This window comes from Calonectris borealis, unplaced genomic scaffold (assembly GCF_964195595.1).
Source record: "Calonectris borealis unplaced genomic scaffold, bCalBor7.hap1.2 HAP1_SCAFFOLD_260, whole genome shotgun sequence".
NCBI lineage: Eukaryota > Metazoa > Chordata > Aves > Procellariiformes > Procellariidae > Calonectris > Calonectris borealis.
Genome location: NW_027441644.1, coordinates 2,337 through 23,601, shown reverse-complemented (window position 1 = coordinate 23,601; position 21,265 = coordinate 2,337). Strand labels below are relative to the sequence as shown.

Below are 21,265 nucleotides of genomic sequence, written 5' to 3'. Positions count from 1 at the left end.
TCCTTCCCATTGGTTCCCGCCGCCTCACCTCTCCCTCTCATTGGCCGCCGCCTCACGGGCTGGTTCCCGCCCACCTCCGTGAAGCGGGAAGTTCGGGTTTCCCCTACCTCGGGGGCTTCCCCCCCGCCGGGGGAGCGAAACCCGGGGCCGGGGCCATGGGGCTGCGGGGGGCGGCCGGGGCCGGGCTGGGCCTCCTCCTCCTCCTCCTCCTGGTCCCGGTACCGGGCTTCGCGGAGCCCCGGGGGGGGCTGCGGCTCTGCCGGCGGCTGCTGTGGGAGACGCGGGAGCTGGCGGAGCGCTACGTGAGGGACCGGGGAGGGGGGGAACCGGGACCGGGGAGGGTGGGGGGGGGGACACCGGGGTCCGTGTGCGTGTCCGTGTCACCGTGACCGCTGTGTCCCGGCCCGGGCAGGTGGCGGAGCGGCTGGCGGGGGCCCGGTTGCACCTCTCCCCCCCTCCCGGGCACCCGTTAGTGGTCAGCATGGCGGCCCGGGACTGGATGGCGCTGACGGTACCGGGAGGGAGGCGGGAGGGTGCTGGGGGGCGGGTTGGGGGGGGCTGGGGGGGCCCTATGGGGCTGGGGGGGGCTGGGGGGGGTCCTATGGGGCTGGGGGGGGCGCTGAGGGGGGTCCTATGGGGCTGGGGGGGGCGCTGGGGAGGGGTCCTATGGGGCTGGGGGGGGTCCTATGGGGCTGGGGGGGGGCTGGGGGGGGGTCCTATGGGGCGGGGGGGGCGCTGGGGGGGTCCTATGGGGCTGGGGGGGTCCTATGGGGCTGGGGGGGGCGCTGGGGGGGGTCCTATGGGGCTGGGGGGGCGCTGGGGGGGTCCTATGGGGCTGGGGGGGGGGCGCTGGGGGGGTCCTATGGGGCTGGGGGGGGTCCTATGGGGCAGGGGGGGCGCGGGGGGGTCCTATGGGGCTGGGGGGGGTCCTATGGGGCTGGGGGGGGCGCTGGGGGGGTCCTATGGGGCTGGGGGGGGCGCTGGGGGGGTCCTATGGGGCTGGGGGGGGTCCTATGGGGCAGGGGGGGCGCTGGGGGGGGTCCTATGGGGCTGGGGGGGGCGCTGGGGGGGTCCTATGGGGCTGGGGGGGGTCCTATGGGGCAGGGGGGGCGCTGGGGGGGTCCTATGGGGCTGGGGGGGGTCCTATGGGGCAGGGGGGGGGCTGGGGGGGGTCCTATGGGCTGGGGGGGGTCCTATGGGGCAGGGGGGGCGCTGGGGGGGGTCCTATGGGGCTGGGGGGGGCGCTGGGGGGGTCCTATGGGGCAGGGGGGGGCTGAGGGGGGTCCTATGGGGCAGGGGGGGGCGCTGGGGGGGTCCTATGGGGCTGGGGGGGGCTGAGGGGGGTCCTATGGGGCTGGGGGGGGCTGGGGAGGGTCCTATGGGGCTGGGGGGGGCGCTGGGGGGGTCCTATGGGGCTGGGGGGGGCTGGGGGGGGTCCTATGGGGCTGGGGGGGCTCTATGGGGCGGGGCCTGTGGGGCGGGGGCCTATGGGGCAGGGCGTGTCTATGGCTCCGCCCCCAGGCCCGGCAGCGGTTGGGGGCGCTGGGGCGGCGCCTGGCGACGCTGCGCGGCCGCTGGGGGGCGCTGGGGGGCGGCGCCGGCCCCCGCCGCTGGGGGGCGCTGCTGCGCTGGGACCTGCGCGACCTGGGCCGCGTCATCGCCGCCGAGGTGGGCGGGGCCGCGGGGGGGGCGGGGCTACCGGGGGCGGGGTCGGTGGGGGGCGGGGGGGGTGGGGGGCGTCTCTATGGGGCAGGATCTATGGGTCTGGGTGCATCTATGGGGCAGGATCTATGGGGCAGGAGCTATGGGTCTGGGTGTCTATGGGGCAGGATCTATGGGGCAGGATCTATGGGGCAGGGTGTCTATGGGGCAGGATCTATGGGGCAGGGTGCATCTATGGGGCAGGATCTATGGGTCCGGGTGTCTATGGGGCAGGAGCTATGGGTCTGGGTGTCTATGGGGCAGGATCTATGGGTCTGGGTGTCTATGGGGCAGGATCTATGGGGCAGGGTGGCTATGGGGCAGGATCTATGGGTCTGGGTGTCTATGGGGCAGGATCTATGGGGCAGGGGATCTATGGGGCAGGATCTATGGGTCTGGGTGCATCTATGGGGCAGGATCTATGGGTCTGGGTGTCTATGGGGCAGGGTGTCTATGGGTCTGGGTGTCTATGGGGCAGGATCTATGGGTCTGGGTGCATCTATGGGGCAGGATCTATGGGTCTGGGTGTCTATGGGGCAGGATCTATGGGTCTGGGTGCATCTGTGGGGCAGGATCTATGGGTCTGGGTGTCTATGGGGCAGGATCTATGGGTCCGGGTGCATCTATGGGGGCAGGATCTATGGGTCTGGGTGTCTATGGGGCCGGATCTATGGGGCACGGTATCTATGGGGAAGGATCTATGCGTCTGGGGATCGATGGGGCCGCATAGGGACACCCCGCCCCATAGATCCCCGCCCCATAGATCCCTGCCCCATAGATCCCGCCCCATAGATCCCTGCCCCATAGACCCCTGCCCCATAGATCCTGCCTCGGGGAGGGGGTGGGTCCCTTTTGGGGGGTGAGGGAGGGGTGGAGACGTGGGTCCCTTTGGATGTGGGGGGGAGGGGAGGGCAGGACCCTTGTGGGGCGCCCCACATCCCTGCTCTCCCCTCCCCCCCCCCCAGCTGGGCGAGCCCCCGGAGCCCCCCCGCCCGCCCGCCCCACACCTCCCGCCCCACGGCGAGTGGGGCCGGCGGCGCGAGGCCTTCGCCCTCCTGCGCGCCACCGAGGTCTTCCTCCTGCGCGCCCTGCGGGACTTCCTGCTGCTCTGCCGGCCCCACGGCGCTGCCCCCCGCCCCACGGCGCTGCCCCCCGCCCCATAGCGCTCCCCTCCCCCCCCCCGCCTGCCCCACGGCGGCCGCCTCTGGCCTCTGCCCCACGGCGCGGGTTATTTATGGGCCGCGGGGGAGGGGGGGAGCGGCAAATAAAGGATGGCGCTTTCCAGCCCCACGGCGTCAGGTGTGGGGCACGGGGGGGGGGGAGATGTGGGGCTGGGGAGGCGCTATGGGGCACGGGGAGGTGCTATGGGGCAGGAGGGGGGAGATGTGGGGCAGGAGGAGCCGCTATGGGGCAGGAGGGGGGGAGATGTGGGGCAGGAGGCGCTATGGGGCAGGAGAGGGGGGATGTGGGGCAGGAGGAGCCGCTATGGGGCAGGAGGTGGGGAGATGTGGGGCAGGAGGAGCCGCTATGGGGCAGGAGGGGGGGTGTGGGGCAGGAGGGAGGAGATGTGGGGCAGGGGGATGTGGGGCAGGAGGCGCTATGGGGCAGGAGGGAGGAGATGTGGGGCAGGACAAGGCGCTATGGGGCAGGAGAGGGGGAGATGTGGGGCAGGAGGAGCCGCTATGGGGCAGGAGGGGGGGATGTGGGGCAGGAGGGGGGATGTGGGGCAGGAGGAGCCGCTATGGGGCAGGAGGGGGGGGTGTGGGGCAGGACAAGGCGCTATGGGGCAGGAGAGGGGGAGATGTGGGGCAGGAGGGGGGGTGTGGGGCAGGAGGAGCCGCTATGGGGCAGGAGGGGGGGTGTGGGGCACGAATCCGCCCAGCCCCGCGGGGCAGCCCCATCCCCCCCGCCCCGCCACCAGCGGCAGCGCGGTCACGTGTGCGTGCGGTCACGTGCGGTGCGGTCACGTGGTGCGTGCGGTCACGTGTGCGCGGGGTCACGTGCGCGCGGAGTCACGTGTGCGCGGGGTCACATGACCCCGCAGCGATGGCGGACGAGGAGCGCTGCTGCCGGGTGAGAGCCCCGGCCCCACAGCCCTGACCCATAGCCTGCCCCATAGCCCCGCCCCATAGCCCTGACCCGTAGCCCCGCCCCATAGCCCCGCCCCACAGCCCTGCCCCATAGCCCTGCCCCATAGCCCTGACCCACAGCCCTGCCCCATAGCCTGCCGCATAGCCGTGCCCCACAGCCTGCCCCACAGCCCTGCCCCATAGCCCTGACCCACAGCCCGCCCACAGCCCTGCCCCATAGCTGCCCCATAGCCCCGCCCCACAGCCTGCCCCATAGCTGCCCGTAGCCCCGCCCCATAGCTGCCCCATAGCCCCGCCCCATAGCCTGACCCATAGCTGCCCGTAGCCCCGCCCCATAGCCTGGCCCATAGCTGCCCCATAGCCCCGCCCCATAGCCTGGCCCATAGCTGCCCCATAGCCCCGCCCCATAGCCCCGCCCCATAGCTGCCCCATAGCCCCGCCCCATAGCCTGGCCCATAGCTGCCCCATAGCCCCGCCCCATAGCCCCGCCCCATAGCTGCCCCATAGCCGGTCCCCCAGGCTGCCGTCAGACCCATAACTTGCTCCCTGCCCCCCAACCCGCTGGGACTCATAACCCGCCCCATAACCGGCCCCCACCCTGCCCCATAAGTTGTTCCTACACCCATGGTCTGCCCCATAGCTGCCCCCCAACCCGCCCCCAGCCCCCCAACCCGCCCCCAGCCCCATAGCCAGCCCATAACCTCCCCCAGCCCCACAACCCGCCCCCAGCCCCATAGCCAGCCCCATAACGTGCCCCCAGGCCCCCACCCTGCCCCCCACCCTGCCCCATAACCTCCCCCCAGCCCCACAACCAACCCCTCCCCCACTCACCCCTCCCCCCTCCCCCACAGCCGAGGACCCCCCGGAGCCCCCGAGCACCCACTGGAGGAACGGAGCCGCCTTTTGGTGAGGGTCCCGCCCCCACAGACCCCGCCCCCACAGACCCCGCCCCCACAGACCCCGCCCCCACAGATCCCTGCCCCACTGATTCCCCTCCCCCCCCCCCCCCAGGATCCTGGGCTCTGCAACAACCTCCCTACGTGGTGATGCTCAGCGCCGCCCGCGACATCCTGGAGCCCCGCCCAGGGGCGCAGGTGGGCCCCTCCCCCCCCCCCCACGGGCGCCCCTCCCCCCCACGGGCGCCCCTCCCCCACCCACACCCCGTTTTCCCCCTCCCCCCCCCCCCCCCACAGGTGCCGACGCCCCACGGGAACGGCTCCCGCTACGACTGCAACCCCGTCTCCACCGGGGTGAGGGGGCGGGGCCTAAGGGGGCGGGGCCGGTGAGGGTGTGGTCTAAGGGGGTGGGGCTTCAAGGGGGTGTGGCTAAGGGAGGGGTGGTTAAGGGGGGGGAGGGCGCTAATGTGGTCGAGCGGGGGCGGGGGATTGTTCTGTGGGGCTGCCCCATAGGGGGGTTGGTGGGGGGAGGGGTTGTGGGCGCCGCCCCCAATCTATGGGCCACGCCCTTTTTTGGTGGGTCACCCCCCAACTTGTGGGTCACCCCCTATCCGTGGGTCACCCCCCATCTGTGGGTCTGCCCCCAACCTGTGGGTCTGCCCCCAACTTGTGGGTCTGCCCCCATCCGTGGGTCACCCCCCATCCATGGGTCACCCCCATCTGTGGGTCTGCCCCCCAACTTGTGGGTCTGCCTCCAACCTGTGGGTCTGCCCCCCAACTGTGGGTCTGCCCCCAACCTGTGGGTCACCCCCCATCCGTGGGTCACCCCCATTTGTGCATCTGCCCCCAACTTGTGGTCTGCCCCCCAACCTGTGGGTCGCCCCCCAACCTGTGGGTCACCCCCCAACCTGTGGTTCTGCCCCCCAACTTGTGGGTCTGGCTCCCAACCTATGGGTCACCCCCCATCTGTGGGTCTGCCCCCCAACCTGTGGGTCACCCCCCAACTTCTGGGTCTGCCCCCCATCCGTGGGTCACCTCCCATCCATGGGTCACCCCCCATCTGTGGGTCTGCCCCCAACTTGTGGCTCTGCCCCCCAACTTGTGGGTCTGCCCCCCAACCTGTGGGTCTGCCCCCCAACTTGTGGGTCGCGCCCAGGCGGTGCTGCTGGCCGACGTCCTCCCCCGCTCCTCATCAAGCTGGCGGCTCCCTTCGTCGTCCACCTCCTGCCCTACAAGTAGGTGTGGGGGCCAGGGAGGGGGGCGGGGCAGCACTTGGGGGGCCGGGGTTTCCCCGCCCCCCCGCCTCAGCCCCCTTTCCTGCCCCACAGCTCGCGGGTGGTCGGCGCCGCCCTCTGCGCCTGGGGCAGCTTCGCCCTGGTGACCTCGGCCGCCGGCATGGCCGCCAGCTTGGGGGGTGCGTGTGGGGCTGGGGGGTGTGGGGCGGGGGGGATGTGGGGCTGGGGGATGTGGGGCGGGGGGACGCCGTGGGCTGGGGGGGTGTGGGGCGGGGGGTGTGGGGCTGGGGGGGATGTGGGGGCGGGGGGGATGTGGGGCTGGGGGGTTGGGGCTGGGGGGGATGTGGGGCGGGGGGGGACGCTGTGGGGCGGGGGGTGTGGGGCTGGGGGGGATGTGGGGCTGGGGGGTGTGGGGCGGGGGGGGATGTGGGCTGGGGGGTTGCTGGGGGGGATGTGGGGCTGGGGGACGCCGTGGGGCTGGGGGGGATGTGGGGTGGGGGGGGGACGATGTGGGGCTGGGTGGGTGGGGCTGGGGGACGCCGTGGGGCTGGGGGGTGTGGGGCTGGGGGGGGTGTGGGGCTGGGACGATGGGGGCTGGGGGAGGGGTGGGGTGACGTGTGGGGCTGGCCCCATAGGGGTGGTGTTGGCCAGCGCCGCTTCGGGGCTGGGGGAGGTCACGTTCCTGGCGCTCGCTTCCGGATACCCCAGGTGGGGGGGGAGGGGCGACGCCGTGGGGCTGGGGGGGTGGGGCTGGGGGGGACGATGTGGGGCTGGGGGGGCCATGGGGCTGGGGGGGGGTGATGTGGGGCTGGGGGGGCCATGGGGCTGGGGGGACGATGTGGGCTGGGGGGGGGAGCTGGGGCATGGGGGGCCGCTATGGGGCTGGAGGGGCCGCCGTGGGGCTGGGGCGGGCGAGTTCTGTGGGGGTAAAGGGGGGGGGGGGCAACACCGCCGGCTGGGGGGGTGGGTGGGGGCTGTGGGGCAGCCGTGGCAGCTGTGGGGCAGCCGTGGGGCAGAGCGTGGGGCAGCGCCGTGGGGCAGCCGTGGGGCAGCCGTGGGCAGAGCGTGGGGCAGCGCCGTGGGCAGCCGTGGGGCAGCCGTGGGGCCAGAGCCGTGGGGCAGCCGTGGGGCAGCTGTGGGGCAGCCGTGGGCAGCCGTGGGGCAGCGCTTCCCCCCTGTCGCAGGGTTGGGGTCTCCTGCTGGTCTCGGGGACGGGGGCCGCGGGGCTGGGGGGGGCCCTGGCCTATGGGGGGCTGCTGCAGGCGGGGCTGCCCCTCCCCCACGCCCTGCTGCCTGCCGTGGGCTGCCGCTCCTCACCCTGCTCAGGTGAGCGCCGGGGGGCTGGGGGCGGGGCAGGGGGGCGGGGGTGGGGCTGTGGGGCAGAGATGTGGGGCAGGGCTATGGGCAGGGATGTGGGGCAGGGATGTGGGGCAGAGATGTGGGGCAGGTTATGGGGCAGAGATGTGGGCAGGGCTATGGGGCAGGGATGTGGGGCAGGGATGTGGGGCAGAGATGTGGGCAGGGATATGGGGCAGGGATGTGGGGCCAGGTTATGGGGCGGAGATGTGCAGCAGGGCTATGGGGCAGGAATGTGGGTCAGGGATGTGGGGCAGGGATGTGGGGCAGGGCTATGGGGCAGGTTATGGGGCAGAGATGTCGGGCAGGGATGTGGGTCCCAGGGGTTCCCACCGCTGTGGGGCAGAGCTGTGGGGCTCACAGCACCGTGGGGCAGAGCCGTGGGTCCCAGAGCTCCACTCCGCCGTGGGGCAGAGCCGTGGGGCAGCCCCACAGGGACTCACCCCTCCCCCCTTCCCCCCTGCCCCACAGCTACTTCTTCCTCCTGCTGCCCCCCCCCCGCCCCACGGAGCCGCCCCCCACCCCCGCCGTGGGGCTGACGCCGGGGGAGAAGTGGAGGGTGACGAAGGTGAGGGGGGGGAGGGGCCGCTGTGGGGCAGGGGGGGGGGGGAGGGGAGGTGGGGGTCCTCGCTGGTGACCCCTCCCCTCCCCCCCCAGGGCGTGGTCCACCAGGCGGGGCCCTTGGCCGTCGTTTACTTCGCCGAATATTTCATCAATCAGGGGCTGGTGGGTGTGGGGCGGCCGTGGGGCAGCCGTGGGGCTGGGGGGGGTGGGGGGGGTGGGGCTGGAGCACTATGGGGCGGGGGTTATGGGGCAGGTGCTATGGGGCTGGGGGGTGGGGGGGTGCTGTGGGGGTGGGGTGGGTGCTGTGGGGCTGAGATGGGGTGCTATGGGGCTGGAGCGCTATGGGGCTGGGGTTATGGGGCTGGGGTGGGTGCTATGGGGCGGGTGCTATGGGGCAGGGGCTGGGGGGGTGCTATGGGGCTGGAGCACTGTGGGGCGGGGGTTATGGGGCTGAGATGGGTGCTATGGGGCAGGTGCTATGGGGCTTGGGGGGGTGGGGGGGTGCTATGGGGCTGGGGTGGGTGCTATGGGGCGGGTGCTATGGGGCAGGTGCTATGGGGCTTGGGGGGGTGGGGGAGTGCTATGGGGCTGGGGTGGGTGCTATGGGGCGGGTGCTATGGGGCAGGGGCTGTGGGGCTGGGGTGGGTGCTGTGGGGTGGGTCCTGGGGGGCTGGAGCGCTATGGGGCTGAGATGGGTGCTATGGGGCTGGGGCGGGTGCTATGGGGCAGATGCTGTGGGGCTGGAGCGGGTGCTGTGGGGCAGACGCCACGGGACCGTTGCGCCCCCCCCCCTCCCCGGCGCCGTGGGTCCAGCCCCACACCTCCCCGCCCCACAGCTGGAGCTCCTCTACTTCCCCGCCTCCGCCCTGACCCACAACGAGCAGTACCGCTGGTGAGCCCCGCCGCGGGGGGAGGGGAGCCGTGGGTCGCGCTGTGGGTCCAGCCCCACATTTCCCTGCCCCACAGGTACCAGCTCCTCTACCAGGCCGGCGTCTTCGCCTCCCGCTCCTCCCTCCGCTGCCTCCGCCTGCGCCGCGTCGGCCTCCTCGCCCTCCTGCAGGTACCGGGAAACGACCAGTGGGGCAGCCCCATAGCCTGCCCCACAGCCTGCCCCTGCCCCATAGCCTGCCCCGTAGCCTGGCCCATAGCCTGCCCCATAACCTGCCCCTGCCCCATAGCCTGCCCCATAGCCTGCCCCATAGCCTGGGCCTGCCCCATAGCCTGCCCCATAGCCTGGCCCACAGCCTGGGCCCGCCCCATAGCCTGCCCCACAGCCTGCCCCACAGCCTGGCCCTGCCCCATAGCCTGCCCCATAGCCTGCCCCACAGGCTGCCCCATAGCCTGCCCCATAGCCTGGGCCTGCCCCATAGCCTGCCCCACAGCCTGCCCCTGCCCCATAGCCTGCCCCGTAGGCTGCCCCAGAGGCTGCCCCATAGCTCGCCCCATCGCCTGCCCTTGCCCCATAGCCTCCCCCACAGCCTGCCCCACAGGCTGCCCCATAGCCTGCCCCACAGGCTGCCCCAGAGGCTGCCCCATAGCTCGCCCCATCGCCTGCCCTTGCCCCATAGCCTCCCCCACAGCCTGCCCCACAGGCTGCCCCATAGCCTGCCCCACAGGCTGCCCCAGAGGCTGCCCCATAGCTCGCCCCATCGCCTGCCCTTGCCCCATAGCCTGCCCCTGCCCCATAGCCTGCCCCATAGCCTGCCCCATAGCCTGCCCCATGGGCTGCCCCTGCCCCATAGCGTGCCCATAGCCTGCCCCACAGCATGGCCCTGCCCCATAGCCTGCCCCGTAGCCTGCCCACAGCCTGCGCCTGCCCCATAGCTCACCCCATAGCCTGCCCCACAGCCTGCCCCATAGCTTGCCCCATAGCCTGCCCCTGCCCCATAGCTTGCCCCACAACCTGACCCATAGCTTGCCCCATAGCCTGCCCCATAGCCTGCCCTATAGGCTGCCCCATAGCCTGCCCCATAGCCTGCCCCTGCCCCATAGCCTGCCCCATAGCCTGCCCCATAGCCTGCCCCTGCCCCACAGCCTGCCCCATAGCCTGCCCCATAGCTCACCCCACAGCCTGCCCCATAACCTCACCCCCCGCCCCACAGGTCCTCAACGCCGTCGTCCTATTGGTGGCCGTGGTGATCCCTTTCCTTCCCGGATTGGCCGTCGCCTTCGCCATGGTGGGGGGGGAGGGGCTGGTGGGGGGCGCGGCTTACGCCAACGCTTTCCTCAACGTGGCCGAGGAGGTGGGTAGGGGGCGGGGCGGGGGGGGGGGAGGGGGAAGGTGTGGGGCAGGCGTGTGGGGCGGGGCCCCATAAGTGACGGGGCGTGGTCGTAGGCGGCGCCCGAGGGGCGGGAATTCGCCATGACGGTGGCGTCGGTGGCGGACACGGTGGGCGTGGCCCTGGCCGGGGGGGCGGCGCTGGGGGTCCACGGGTTCTTCTGTCCCCGGCCTGACCCACGGCGCAGGAGGGGACGGCGACCCACGGCGGCGGAGAGGTACGAGACCCACGGCTCTGCCCCACGGCGAGGGGTGGACCTGGGACCCACGGCTCTGCCCCACGGCGGGGGAGGGACCTGGGACCCACGGCTCTGCCCCACGGCGAGGGGGGACCTGGGACCCACGGCTCTGCCCCACGGCGGGGAGGGGACCTGGGACCCACGGCTCTGCCCCACGGCGGGGGGGGACCTGGGACCCACGGCTCTGCCCCACAGCAGCGAGGAGAACCGCGACCCACGGCGGGGGAGAGACCCGGGACCCACAGCGGAGAGGAGATACAGGACCCACGGCTCTGCCCCACGGCGGCGAGAACCCCCCAGGATGCACAAATCTGAAATCTGCCCCACGGAACGCAGGGACCCACGGCTCTGCCCCACGGCAACGTGGACCCCTGCAACCCACGGCTCTGCCCCACGGCGACACGGACTGCTGGGACCCACGGCTCTGCCCACGGAGCCCAGGGACCCACGGCTCTGCCCCACGGCTCTGCCCCACGGATCCCTGGGACCCACGGCTCTGCCCCACAGAGCTCAGGGACCCACGGCGCTGCCCCACGGCTCTGCCCCACGGAGCCCTGGGCCCCACGGCTCTGCCCACGGTGCTGCCCCACGGATCCCTGGGCCCCACGGCTCTGCCCCACGGAGCCCTGGGCCCCACGGCGCTGCCCCACGGCTCTGCCCCACGGAGCCCAGGGCCCCACGGCGCTGCCCCACGGCTCTGCCCCACGGCTCTGCCCCATGGAGCCCTGGGCCCCACGGCTCTGCCCCACGGCGCTGCCCCACGGCTCTGCCCCACGGCTCTGCCCCACGGATCCCTGGGCCCCACGGCTCTGCCCCACGGCGCTGCCCCACGGCGCCTGGGAACCAATAAACCCGTTGACCCCCCGACCGGCTGCTGACCTCGGGGGGGGGGCGTGGCTTTGGAGGGGCGTGGCTTCGCGGGGGCGTGGCTTGAGCGGGCGGTGACGCCGGGACTGAGTTTCCCATCGCGCCCCTCCCATCCCCTTCCGGGAGGGGCGGGGCGGGGCGTTGACGTCACTTCCGCGCAGGCGCCATCAGCGCGCGGACCAGGCCTCGGGAAGCGCCGCTGCTGCCGCGTGCGAGTGCGGGGAGGGGGGGGAGGGGCTGTGGGGCCGGGTGTGGGGCGGGGGGAGGGGCGGGGGGGAATCTGTGGGGCTGGGGGGAGGGGGGAGGGGCGGGGGGGGAGCTGTGGGGCAGCGCGTGGGGCTGGGGGGGATCTGGGGGGCTGGGGGGCTGGGGGATGGGCGGGGCTGTGGGGCTGGGGGGAGGGGCGGGGGGGGGGGATCTGTGGGGCTGGGGGGGGTGGGGGGCCGTGGGCAGGTGGGGGTTGGGGAGGATCAGTGGGGCAGGGGGGATGCGGGGCGGGGAGCTGCGGGGGGGCAGATCTATGGGGCTGGGAGATCTGTGGGGCAGGGAGATCTGTGGGGCAGGGGGATCTGTGGGGCAGGGGGATCTGTGGGGCTGGGAGATCTGTGGGGCAGGGGGATCTGTGGGGCAGGGGGATCTGTGGCGCAGGGGGATCCCTGGAGGGGGAGGGGAACCCCCGGAGAATCGATGGGGGTGGGGGAGGGGAGAGGGTGATCTATGGGGCTGGGGAACGTGGGGGGAGAGCGCCGTGGGGCAGAGCTCAGTTGTGGGGCAGAGCTCAGTTGTGGGGCAGAGCCCCGCCGTGGGTCTGACCCCCGACTCCCCCCTCCAGCCCCCCGCCGCCGCCATGTCGCGTTTCTTCACCACCGGCTCCGACAGCGAATCGGAATCCTCCGTTTCGGGTGACGAATTGGTGACCAAGCCCGTGGGAGGCAACTACAGCAAGTGAGGGGGCGGCTCCGCAGGCGCCGTGGGGCAGCGCCGTGGGGCTGCCCCACATCGCCCCTCCCCCTCCTTTCCCAGGCCCATTTTGCTGAGCGAGGACGAGGAGGACACCAAGCGCGTGGTGCGCAGCGCCAAGGACAAACGGTGAGGGCTGCCCCGCCGTGGGGCAGCCGTGGGGGCAGCCGTGGGGCAGCCATGGGGCGGAGCCATGGGGCAGCCGTGGGGCGGAGCCGTGGGGCGGAGCCGTGGGGCAGAGCTGTGGGGCAGCCGTGGGGCGGAGCTCTGGGGCGGAGCTGTGGGGCAGCCGTGGGGTGGAGCTGTGGGGCGGAGCTGTGGGGCAGAGCCGTGGGGCAGCCGTGGGGCGGAGCCGTGGGGTGGAGCTGTGGGGCAGCCGTGGGGCAGACGTAGGGAGCAGCTGTGGCGCAGAGTTATTTGGTAGAGCTATGGGGTAGCCGTGGGGCAGCACCGTGGCACAGAGCTATGGGGCAGAGCTCTGGGGCAGCCGTAGGGCAGCGCTGTGGGGCAGCGCCGTGGGGCAGTGCCATGGGGCAGCGCCATGGGGCAGTGCTGTGGCGCAGAGCTCTGGGGCAGCTGTAGGGCAGTGCCATGGGGCAGAGCTATGGGGCAGAGCCATGGGGCAGCGCCGTGGGGCAGCGCCGTGGGGCAGTGCCGTGGCGCAGAGCTATGGGGCAGAGCCATGGGGCAGCGCCGTGGGGCAGCACTGTGGGGCAGCGCTGTGGGGCAGAACTATGGGGCAGAGCCACGTGACAGCGCCGTGGGGCAGCACCATGGGGCAGAGCTATGAGGCAGAGCTATGGGGCAGCCGTAGGGCAGCGCTATGGGGCAGAGCTATTTACCAGAGCTATAGGGCAGAGTCACGTGGCAGCGCCGTGGGGCAGAGCTCTGGGGTAGGGCTATGGGGCAGGGCTATGGGGCAGCCGTAGGGCAGCGCCATGGGGCAGAGCTCTGGGGCAGAGCCACGTGCCAGCGCCGTGGGGCAGAGCTATGCGGCAGAGCTATGGGGCAGAGCTCTGGGGCAGGGTTATGGGGCAGAGGCACGTGGCAGCGCCGTGGGGTAGAGCTCTGGGGCAGAGCCACGTGACAGCGCCGTGGGGCAGAGCTGTGGGGCATCCTTAGGGCAGCGCCATGGGGCAGCGCTGTGGGGCAGCGCCATGGGGCAGTGCTATGGGGCAGAGCTTTGGGGCAGCTGTAGGGCAGAGCTATGGGGCAGAGCTATGGGGGAGGGCTATGGGGCAGCTGTAGGACAATACCATGGAGCAGCGCCATGGCGCAGAGACGTGGGGCAGCGCCGTGGGGCAGAGCTCTGGGGCATCCTTAGGGCAGCGCTGTGGGGCAGTGCCGTGGGGCAGAGCTATGGGGCAGAGCTCTGGGGCAGAGCCACGTGGCAGCGCCGTGGGGCAGCGCCATGGGGCAGAGCCGTGGGGCAGCGCCATGGGGCAGTGCCGTGGGGCAGAGCCACGTGGCAGTGCCGTGGGGCAGAGCCATGTGGCAGCGCCGTGGGGCAGCGCCATGGGGCAGAGCTCTGGGGCAGAGCCACGTGGCAGTGCCGTGGGGCAGAGCCATGTGGCAGCGCCGTGGGGCAGCGCCGTGGGGCAGAGTTATGGGGCAGGGCTATGGGGCAGGGCGATGGGGCAGGGCTATGGGGCAGCCATAGGGCAGTGCTGTGGGGCAGCACCGTGGGGCAGAGTTATGGGGCAGGGCTATGGGGCAGCCATAGGGCAGTGCTGTGGGGCAGCACCATGGGGCAGCGCTGTGGGGCAGCGCCATGGGGCAGAGCTCTGGGGCATCCTTAGGGCAGTGCCGTGGGGCAGCGCCGTGGGGCAGAGCTCTGGGGCAGCCATGGGGCAGCGCTGTGGGGCAGAGCTCTGGGGCATCCTTAGGGCAGCGCCGTGGGGCAGAGCTATGGGGCAGAGCTCTGCGGCAGGGCTATGGGGCAGAGTCACGTGGCAGCGCCGTGGGGCAGCGCCGTGGCGCAGAGCTCTGGGGCATCCTTAGGGCAGCGCCGTGGGGCAGCGCCGTGGGGCAGAGCTATGGGGCATCCTTAGGGCAGTGCTGTGGGGCAGAGCTCTGGGGCAGAGTTATGGGGCAGGGCTATGGGGCAGCCATAGGGTAGCGCCATGGGGCAGAGCTCTGGGGCAGAGCCATGTGGCAGCGCCGTGGGGCAGCGCTGTGGGGCAGAGCTATGGGGCAGAGCTCTGGGGCAGAGCCACGTGGCAGCGCCGTGGGGTAGCGCTGTGGGGCAGAGCTCTGGGGCAGCTGTAGGGCAGCGCCGTGGGGCAGCGCCATGGGGCAGAGCTCTGGGGCATCCTTAGGGCAGCGCCGTGGGGCAGCGCCGTGGGGCAGCGCCGTGGGGCAGAGTTCTGGGGCAGGGCTATGGGGCAGAGTCACGTGGCAGCGCTGTGGGGCAGAGCTCTGGGGCATCCTTAGGGCAGCGCCGTGGGGCGGTGCCGTGGGGCAGAGCTATGGGGCAGAGCTCTGGGGCAGAGCCATGTGGCAGCGCCATGGGGCAGAGCTATGGGGCAGAGCTATGAGGCAGAGCTATGGGGCAGCCGTAGGGCAGCGCTGTGGGGCAAAGCTATGGGGCAGGGCTATGGGGCAGGGCTATGGGGCAGCCGTAGGGCAGCGCCGTGGGGCAGCGCCATGGGGCAGTGCTATGGGGCAGCTGTAGGGTAGAGCTATGGGGCAGAGCTATGGGGCAGGGCTATGGGGCAGCTGTAGGGCAGAGCTATGGGGCAGAGCTCTGGGGCAGGGTTATGGGGCAGAGGCATGTGGCAGCGCTGTGGGGCAGAGCTCTGGGGCATCCTTAGGGCAGCGCCGTGGGGCAGCGCCGTGGGGCAGAGCTCTGGGGCAGCCGTAGGGCAGTGCCGTGGGGCAGCACCGTGGGGCACAGCTATGGGGCAGAGCTCTGGGGCAGAACCACGTGGCAGCGCCGTGGGGCAGAGTTATGGGGCAGGGCTATGGGGCAGGGCTATGGGGCAGGGCTATGGGCAGCCATAGGGGCAGTGCCGTGGGGCAGCGCCGTGGGGCAGAGGCTCTGGGGCAGGGCTATGGGCAGCCATAGCAGTGCCGTGGGGGCAGCGCCGTGGGGCAGAGTTATGGGGCAGGGTTATGGGGCAGCCGTAGGGCAGTGCCGTGGGGCAGCACCATGGGGCAGCGCCGTGGGGCAGAGCTCTGGGGCATCCTTAGGGCAGCGCTGTGGGGGCAGCGCCATGGGGCAGAGCTCTGGGGCATCCTTAGGGCAGCGCCGTGGGGCAGCGCCGTGGGGCAGCGCCGTGACCCCTCTCCCCCTCCCCCCAGCTTCGAGGAGCTGACCAACCTGATCAGAACCATCCGCAACGCCATGAAGATCCGGGACGTCACCAAGTGCCTGGAGGAGTTCGAGCTCCTGGGCAAGGCCTACGCCAAGGCCCGCAGCATCGTGGACAAGGAGGGCGTCCCCCGCTTCTACGTCCGCATCTTGGCCGACCTGGAGGATTACCTCAACGAGGTGAAGGGGCGGGGCCAGGGCGGGGCGGGGGGCGGGAGGGGGGCGGGGTTAAGGGCTTTTGGCTCCGCCCGCAGCTGTGGGGAGGGACAAGGAGGGGAAGAAGAAGATGAACAAGAACAACGCCAAGGCCCTGAGCACCCTGCGCCAGAAGATCCGCAAGTACAACCGGGACTACGAGAGCCACATCGCCAGCTACAAGCAGGTGGGGGGGGCGGGGCTTGGGGGGGTGGGTGGGGCTTGGGGGGGCGGGGCTTGGGGGGTAGGGTTGGGGGTGGGGTTGGGGGGTGGGGTGGGGCTTGGGGGGTGGGGCTGGGGGGGTGGGTGGGGTTAGGGGGTGGGGTTGGGGGTGGGGTGGGGCTGGGGGGTGGGGTTGGGGGGTGGATGGGGCTTGGGGGGTGGGGTGGGGCTTGGGGGTGGGTTGGGGGGGTGGGGCTTGGGGGGGTGGGGTTGGGGGTGGGGTGGGGCTGGGGGGGTGGGGTGAGGCTTGGGGGGGTGGGGTGGGGCTTGGGGGGTGGGGCTTGGGGGCGGGGCTTGAGGGGGTGGGGATTGGGGGTGGGGCTGGGGCGGGGCTTGGGGGGTGGGGCTGGGGGGTGGGGTTTGGGGGGTTGGGGTGGGGCTGGGGGGTGGGTGGGGCTTGGGGGGTGGGGCTTGGGGGGTGGGGTGGGGCTTGGGGGGGTGGGGCTTGGGGGGTGGGTTTGGAGGGGTGGGGTTGGGGAGTGGGGTGAGGCTTGGGGGGGTGGGCTTGGGGGTAGGGCTGGGGGGGTGGGGCTTGGGGGGTGGGGTTGGGGGGTGGGGTGGGGCTTGGGGGGGTGGGGCTGGGGGCGGGGCGGGGGGGTGGGTAGGTATGGGGCAGGGTATAGGTTAGGGTGTGGGATGGGCTATAGGGGAGGTTATGGGGTGAGGGATGGGGCAGGCTATGGGGCAGGGCATAGGATGTGCCATAGGACAGCTTATGGGGCAGGTTATGGGGCAGGTTATGGGGCAGGGACAGGCTATGGGGCAGGAACAGGCTATGCGGCAGGCATATGGGGCAGGGCTATGGGGCAGGGTTATGGGGGCTATGGGGCAGGGACAGGCTATGGGGCAGGCTATGGGGCAGGGCTATGGGGCAGGGTGTGGGGGCTATGGGGCAGGCTATGGGGCAGGGTATGGGGCAGGGTTATGGGGGCTATGGGGCAGGGACAGGCTATGGGCAGGCTATGGGGCAGGCTATGGGGCAGGGCTATGGGCAGGGTGTGGGGGCTATGGGGCAGGCTATGGGGCAGGGCTATGGGGCAGGGACAGGCTATGGGGCAGGGCTATGGGGCAGGCTATGGGGCAGGGTGTGGGGGCTATGGGGCAGGCTATGGGGCAGGGCTATGGGGCAGGGTGTGGGGGCTATGGGGCAGGGCTATGGGGCAGGGTTATGGGGCAGGGTGTGGGGGCTATGGGGCAGGCTATGGGGCAGCGCTATGGGGCAGGGTGTGGGGGCTATGGGGCAGGGCTATGGGGCAGGGCTATGGGGCAGGGTGGGGGGCTATGGGGCAGGCTATGGGGCAGGGCTATGGGGCAGGGCTATGGGGCAGGCCGGGTTTCTCACCTGCCCCCCCCGGCGGCCTTGGGCATGAACGAGCAGTCGGACGAGGACGGGAGAAGAAGAGCCGGGATTCGGAAGGTGGGGGCGCGGGGCGCGGGCGGGGGGCGCGGGCGGGGCAGGGCGGGGCTTGACCCCGCCCCTCCCCCCCCTTTTCCCCCCTCCCCCCCTCTCCGCAGGCTCCACCTCTTCGTCCTCGGAGGAGGAGGAGGACGAGGACGGCGTCGGCGCCGCCGCCTTCCTGAAGAAGAAAGAGGCCGGCGGCGACGCCCGCGGGCGCTACCTGAAGAAGATGGAGGTGGGGCGGGAGCTATGGGGCAGGGGGGGGGGAGGTTATGGGGCTGCCCCCCTAAGTCCTCCCCCGTGGCAGGAGGAGGATGAGGAAGAGGAGTCGGAGGAGGAGGAAGATTGGGGCTCGTCCGATTCGGATACGGACTCGGAGTCGGACGAGGACGACGGCAAATACACGTCCCTGGCCTCCAAGTTTTTGAAAAAGTAGGGGGCTGCCCCCCTAAGTGTGGGGCTGGGGGGGGGAGGGGCGGACCGGCGCGACCCCTAACTTGTGGGCCGGGCCCCATAGGGACGAGGATAAAAAAGGGGGGAGAAGAAGCGGGAGGAGAAGGCGAAGAAGAAGCACGACCGCAAGAGCCGCCGCTACGAGGAGGAGGAGGAGGGAGGAAGGCGGCGAATGGGAGAAGGTCAAGGGGGGGGTGCCCCTGGTGAAGGTGAGGCGGGGGGCGGGGCCCGGGGGGGGCGGGGGGGGCGGGCTGGGCCCCCCGAGTGACCCCCCATTGGGTAGGGAAAGCCCAAGATGTTCGCCAAGGGGACGGAGATCACCCCCGCCGTGGTGGTGAAGAAGCTGAACGAGATCCTGCAGGCGCGGGGGAAGAAGGGGACGGATCGGTGAGGGGGGGGAGGGGCGGGGGGGGGAGGGGGTTGGGGGGGGATGGGGTGGGGGGAGGGTGGGGGGGGTGGGATGGGGGGTGGGGGGAGGGATGGGGGTTGGGGGGGGATGGGGTGGGGGAGGGTGGGGGGGTGGGGGGGATGTGGGGGGAGGGGGGATGTGGGGGTGGGGGGAGACTGAGAGGGGGACGCCGTGGGGCCAGGGGGACACTGTGGGGCTGGGAGGGAGACGCCGTGGGCTGGGGGGGGGACGCCGTGGGGCTGAGGGGACGCCGTGGGGCCGAAGGGGAGACCCCATGGGGCTGAGGGGATGCCGTGGGGCAGGGAGGGGGGATGCCATGGGGCCATGGGGACGCCGTGGGGCTGGGAGGGAGATGCCGGGGGCCCGGGGGGACGCCATGGGGCCGAAGGGAGACCCCGTGGGGCTGAGGGGGATGCCGTGGGGCAGGGAGGGGGATGCCATGGGGCCGTGGGGACGCTGTGGGGCTGAGGGGACGCCGTGGGGCTGAGGGGGGGACGCCGCGGGGACGCCGTGGGGCAGGGAGGGGGACACCGTGGGGACGCCGTGGGGCTGGGGGGGGACGCCGTGGGGCCGGGGGGACGCCGTGGGGCCAGGGGGACGCCGTGGGGCCGAGGGGACGCCGTGGGGCTGGGGGGACGCCGTGGGGCTGGGAGGATGCTGTGGGGCTGAGGGGGAGACGCCATGGGGCTGGGGGGGGGACGCCGCGGGGATGCCATGGGGCAGGGGAGGGGGCCGCTGTGGGGCCGAGGGGACGCCATGGGGCTGGGGGGGGCTGCCATGGGGACGCCGTGGGGCGGGGGGGACGCCGTGGGGCAGGGAGGGGGCCGCTTTGGGGCCGAGGGGACGCCGTGGGGCCGAGGGGACGCCATGGGGCAGGGGGGGGGATGCCGTGGGGCCGCCATGGGGCCGTGGGGACGCCGTGGGGCTGGGGGGGGGACGCCGTGGGGCAGGGAGGGGGCCGCCGTGGGGCCGTGGGGACGCCGTGGGGCTGGGGGGGGGACGCTGTGGGGACGCCGTGGCCCTGCCCCCCCAGGGCGGCGCAGATCGAGCTGCTGCAGCTGCTGGTGGGCATCGCTAACGAGAACGAGCTGGGCGTGGCCTGGAGGTGAAGATCAAGTTCAACATCATCGCCTCCCTCTACGACTACAACCCCAACCTGGCCACTTACATGAAGGGGCGAGGGCGGGGCTCGGGGGGGGGGGCGGGGCCTGAGGGGGCGTGGCGCTGAGGCCCCGCCCCCCCCGCAGCCGGAGATGTGGCAGAAGTGCCTGGGCTGCATCGAGGAGCTGCTGGACGTCCTCTTCGCCCACCCGGAGATCTTCATCGGGGAGAACATCCTGGAGGAGTCGGAGAACCTGGCCAATCCCGAGCAGGTGGGGCAGGGGAGGGGGGCGGGGGGCGGGGGAGGGAGTTGGGGGGTGGGGAGGGGGTTGTGGGGCGGGGGAGGGGAGTTGGGGGGCTGGAGAAGGTGGCTATGGCTCAGGAGGGTCACTTATGGGTCCGGGGGGGTCACTTATGGGTCTGGGGGTCACTTATGGGTCCAGTGGGTCACTTATGGGTCTGGGGGGGTCACTTATGGGTCTGGGAGGTCACTTATGGGTCTTGAAGTGTCACTTATGGGTCTGGGGGGTCACTTATGGGGCTTGAAGTGTCACTTATGGGTCCGGGGGGGGTCACTTATGGGTCTGGGGGTCACTTATGGGTCTTGAAGTGTCACTTATGGGTCCGGGGGTGTCACTTATGGGTCCAGGCGTGTCACTTATAGGTCTGGGGTGTCACTTATGGGTCCAGGCGTGTCACTTATGGGTCTTGAAGTCTCACTTATGGGTCTGGAGGAAGACGCTTATGACTCAGGGCTGGCAGTTATGGGTCCGGGGGTCACTTATGGGTCTTGAAGTGTCACTTATGGGTCTGGGGGTCACTTATGGGTCTTGAAGTGTCACTTATGGGTCTGGGGGTCACTTATGGGTCTGGGGGGTCACTTATGGGTACAGTGGGGTCACTTATGGGTCTGGGAGGTCACTTATGGGTCCAGGGGGGTCACTTATGGGTCTGGGGGTGTCACTTATGGGTCTTGAAGTGTCACTTATGGGTCTGGGGGGGTCACTTATGGGTCTTGAAGTGTCACTTATGGGTCTGGGGGGGTCACTTATGGGTCTGGGGGTGTCACTTATGGGTCTTGAAGTCTCACTTATGGGTCTGGAGAAGACGCTTATGACTCAGGGCTGGCAGTTATGGGTCCGGGGGGTCACTTATGGGTCTTGAAGTGTCACTTATGGGTCTGGGGGTCACTTATGGGTCTTGAAGTGTCACTTATGGGTCCGGGGGGTCACTTATGGGTCTTGAAGTGTCACTTATGGGTCTGGAGGGGTCACTTATGGGTCTGGGGGGTCACTTATGGGTCTGGGGGTGTCACTTATGGGTCTTGAAGTGTCACTTATGGGTCTGGGGGGTCACTTATGGGTCCGGGGGGGTCACTTATGGGTCTTGAAGTGTCACTTATGGGTCTGGGGGGTCACTTATGGGTCTGGGGGTCACTTATGGGTCTTGAAGTGTCACTTATGGGTCCGGGGGGGTCACTTATGGGTCTGGGGGTCACTTATGGGTCTTGAAGTGTCACTTATGGGTCTGGGGGGTCACTTATGGGTACAGTGGGGTCAGTTATGGGTCTGGGAGGTCACTTATGGGTCCAGGGGGGTCACTTATGGGTCTGGGGGTGTCACTTATGGGTCTTGAAGTGTCACTTATGGGTCTGGGGGTGTCACTTATGGGTCTTGAAGTGTCACTTATGGGTCTGGGGGGGTCACTTATGGGTCTGGGGGTCATTTATGGGTCCGGGGGGGTCACTTATGGGTCCAGGCGTGTCACTTATAGGTCTGGGGTGTCACTTATGGGTCCAGGCGTGTCACTTATGGGTCTTGAAGTCTCACTTATGGGTCTGGAGAAGACACTTATGACTCAGGGGTGGCAGTTATGGGTCCGGGGGTCACTTATGGGTCTTGAAGTGTCACTTATGGGTCCGGGGGGGTCACTTATGGGTCTTGAAGTGTCACTTATGGGTCTGGGGGGGTCACTTATGGGTCTGGGG

General features: G+C 71.2%; 1 protein-coding gene and 1 pseudogene across 1 annotated transcript in view; both read left to right on the top strand.

Moving 5' to 3' along the window:
• The window catches only part of LOC142077461 (uncharacterized), a 16,357-nt gene extending 5,064 nt beyond the window's left edge, over positions 1–11,293 (top strand). The window contains exons 5-18 of the mRNA XM_075139439.1: positions 85–302; positions 413–511; positions 4,643–4,697; positions 4,985–5,041; positions 5,844–5,922; positions 6,016–6,101; positions 7,750–7,846; positions 7,936–8,004; positions 8,679–8,734; positions 8,809–8,902; positions 9,945–10,085; positions 10,178–10,338; positions 10,555–10,937; positions 11,265–11,293. Coding sequence (XP_074995540.1) covers positions 85–302; positions 413–511; positions 4,643–4,697; positions 4,985–5,041; positions 5,844–5,922; positions 6,016–6,101; positions 7,750–7,846; positions 7,936–8,004; positions 8,679–8,734; positions 8,809–8,902; positions 9,945–10,085; positions 10,178–10,338; positions 10,555–10,937; positions 11,265–11,293 — 1,624 coding nt within the window. The remainder of the gene's footprint in view (positions 1–84; positions 303–412; positions 512–4,642; positions 4,698–4,984; positions 5,042–5,843; positions 5,923–6,015; positions 6,102–7,749; positions 7,847–7,935; positions 8,005–8,678; positions 8,735–8,808; positions 8,903–9,944; positions 10,086–10,177; positions 10,339–10,554; positions 10,938–11,264) is intronic.
• Positions 11,294–11,371: 78 nt separating this feature from the next.
• Positions 11,372–19,550, top strand: LOC142077460 (eukaryotic translation initiation factor 3 subunit C-like; annotated as a pseudogene).
• Positions 19,551–21,265: the final 1,715 nt, after the last annotated feature.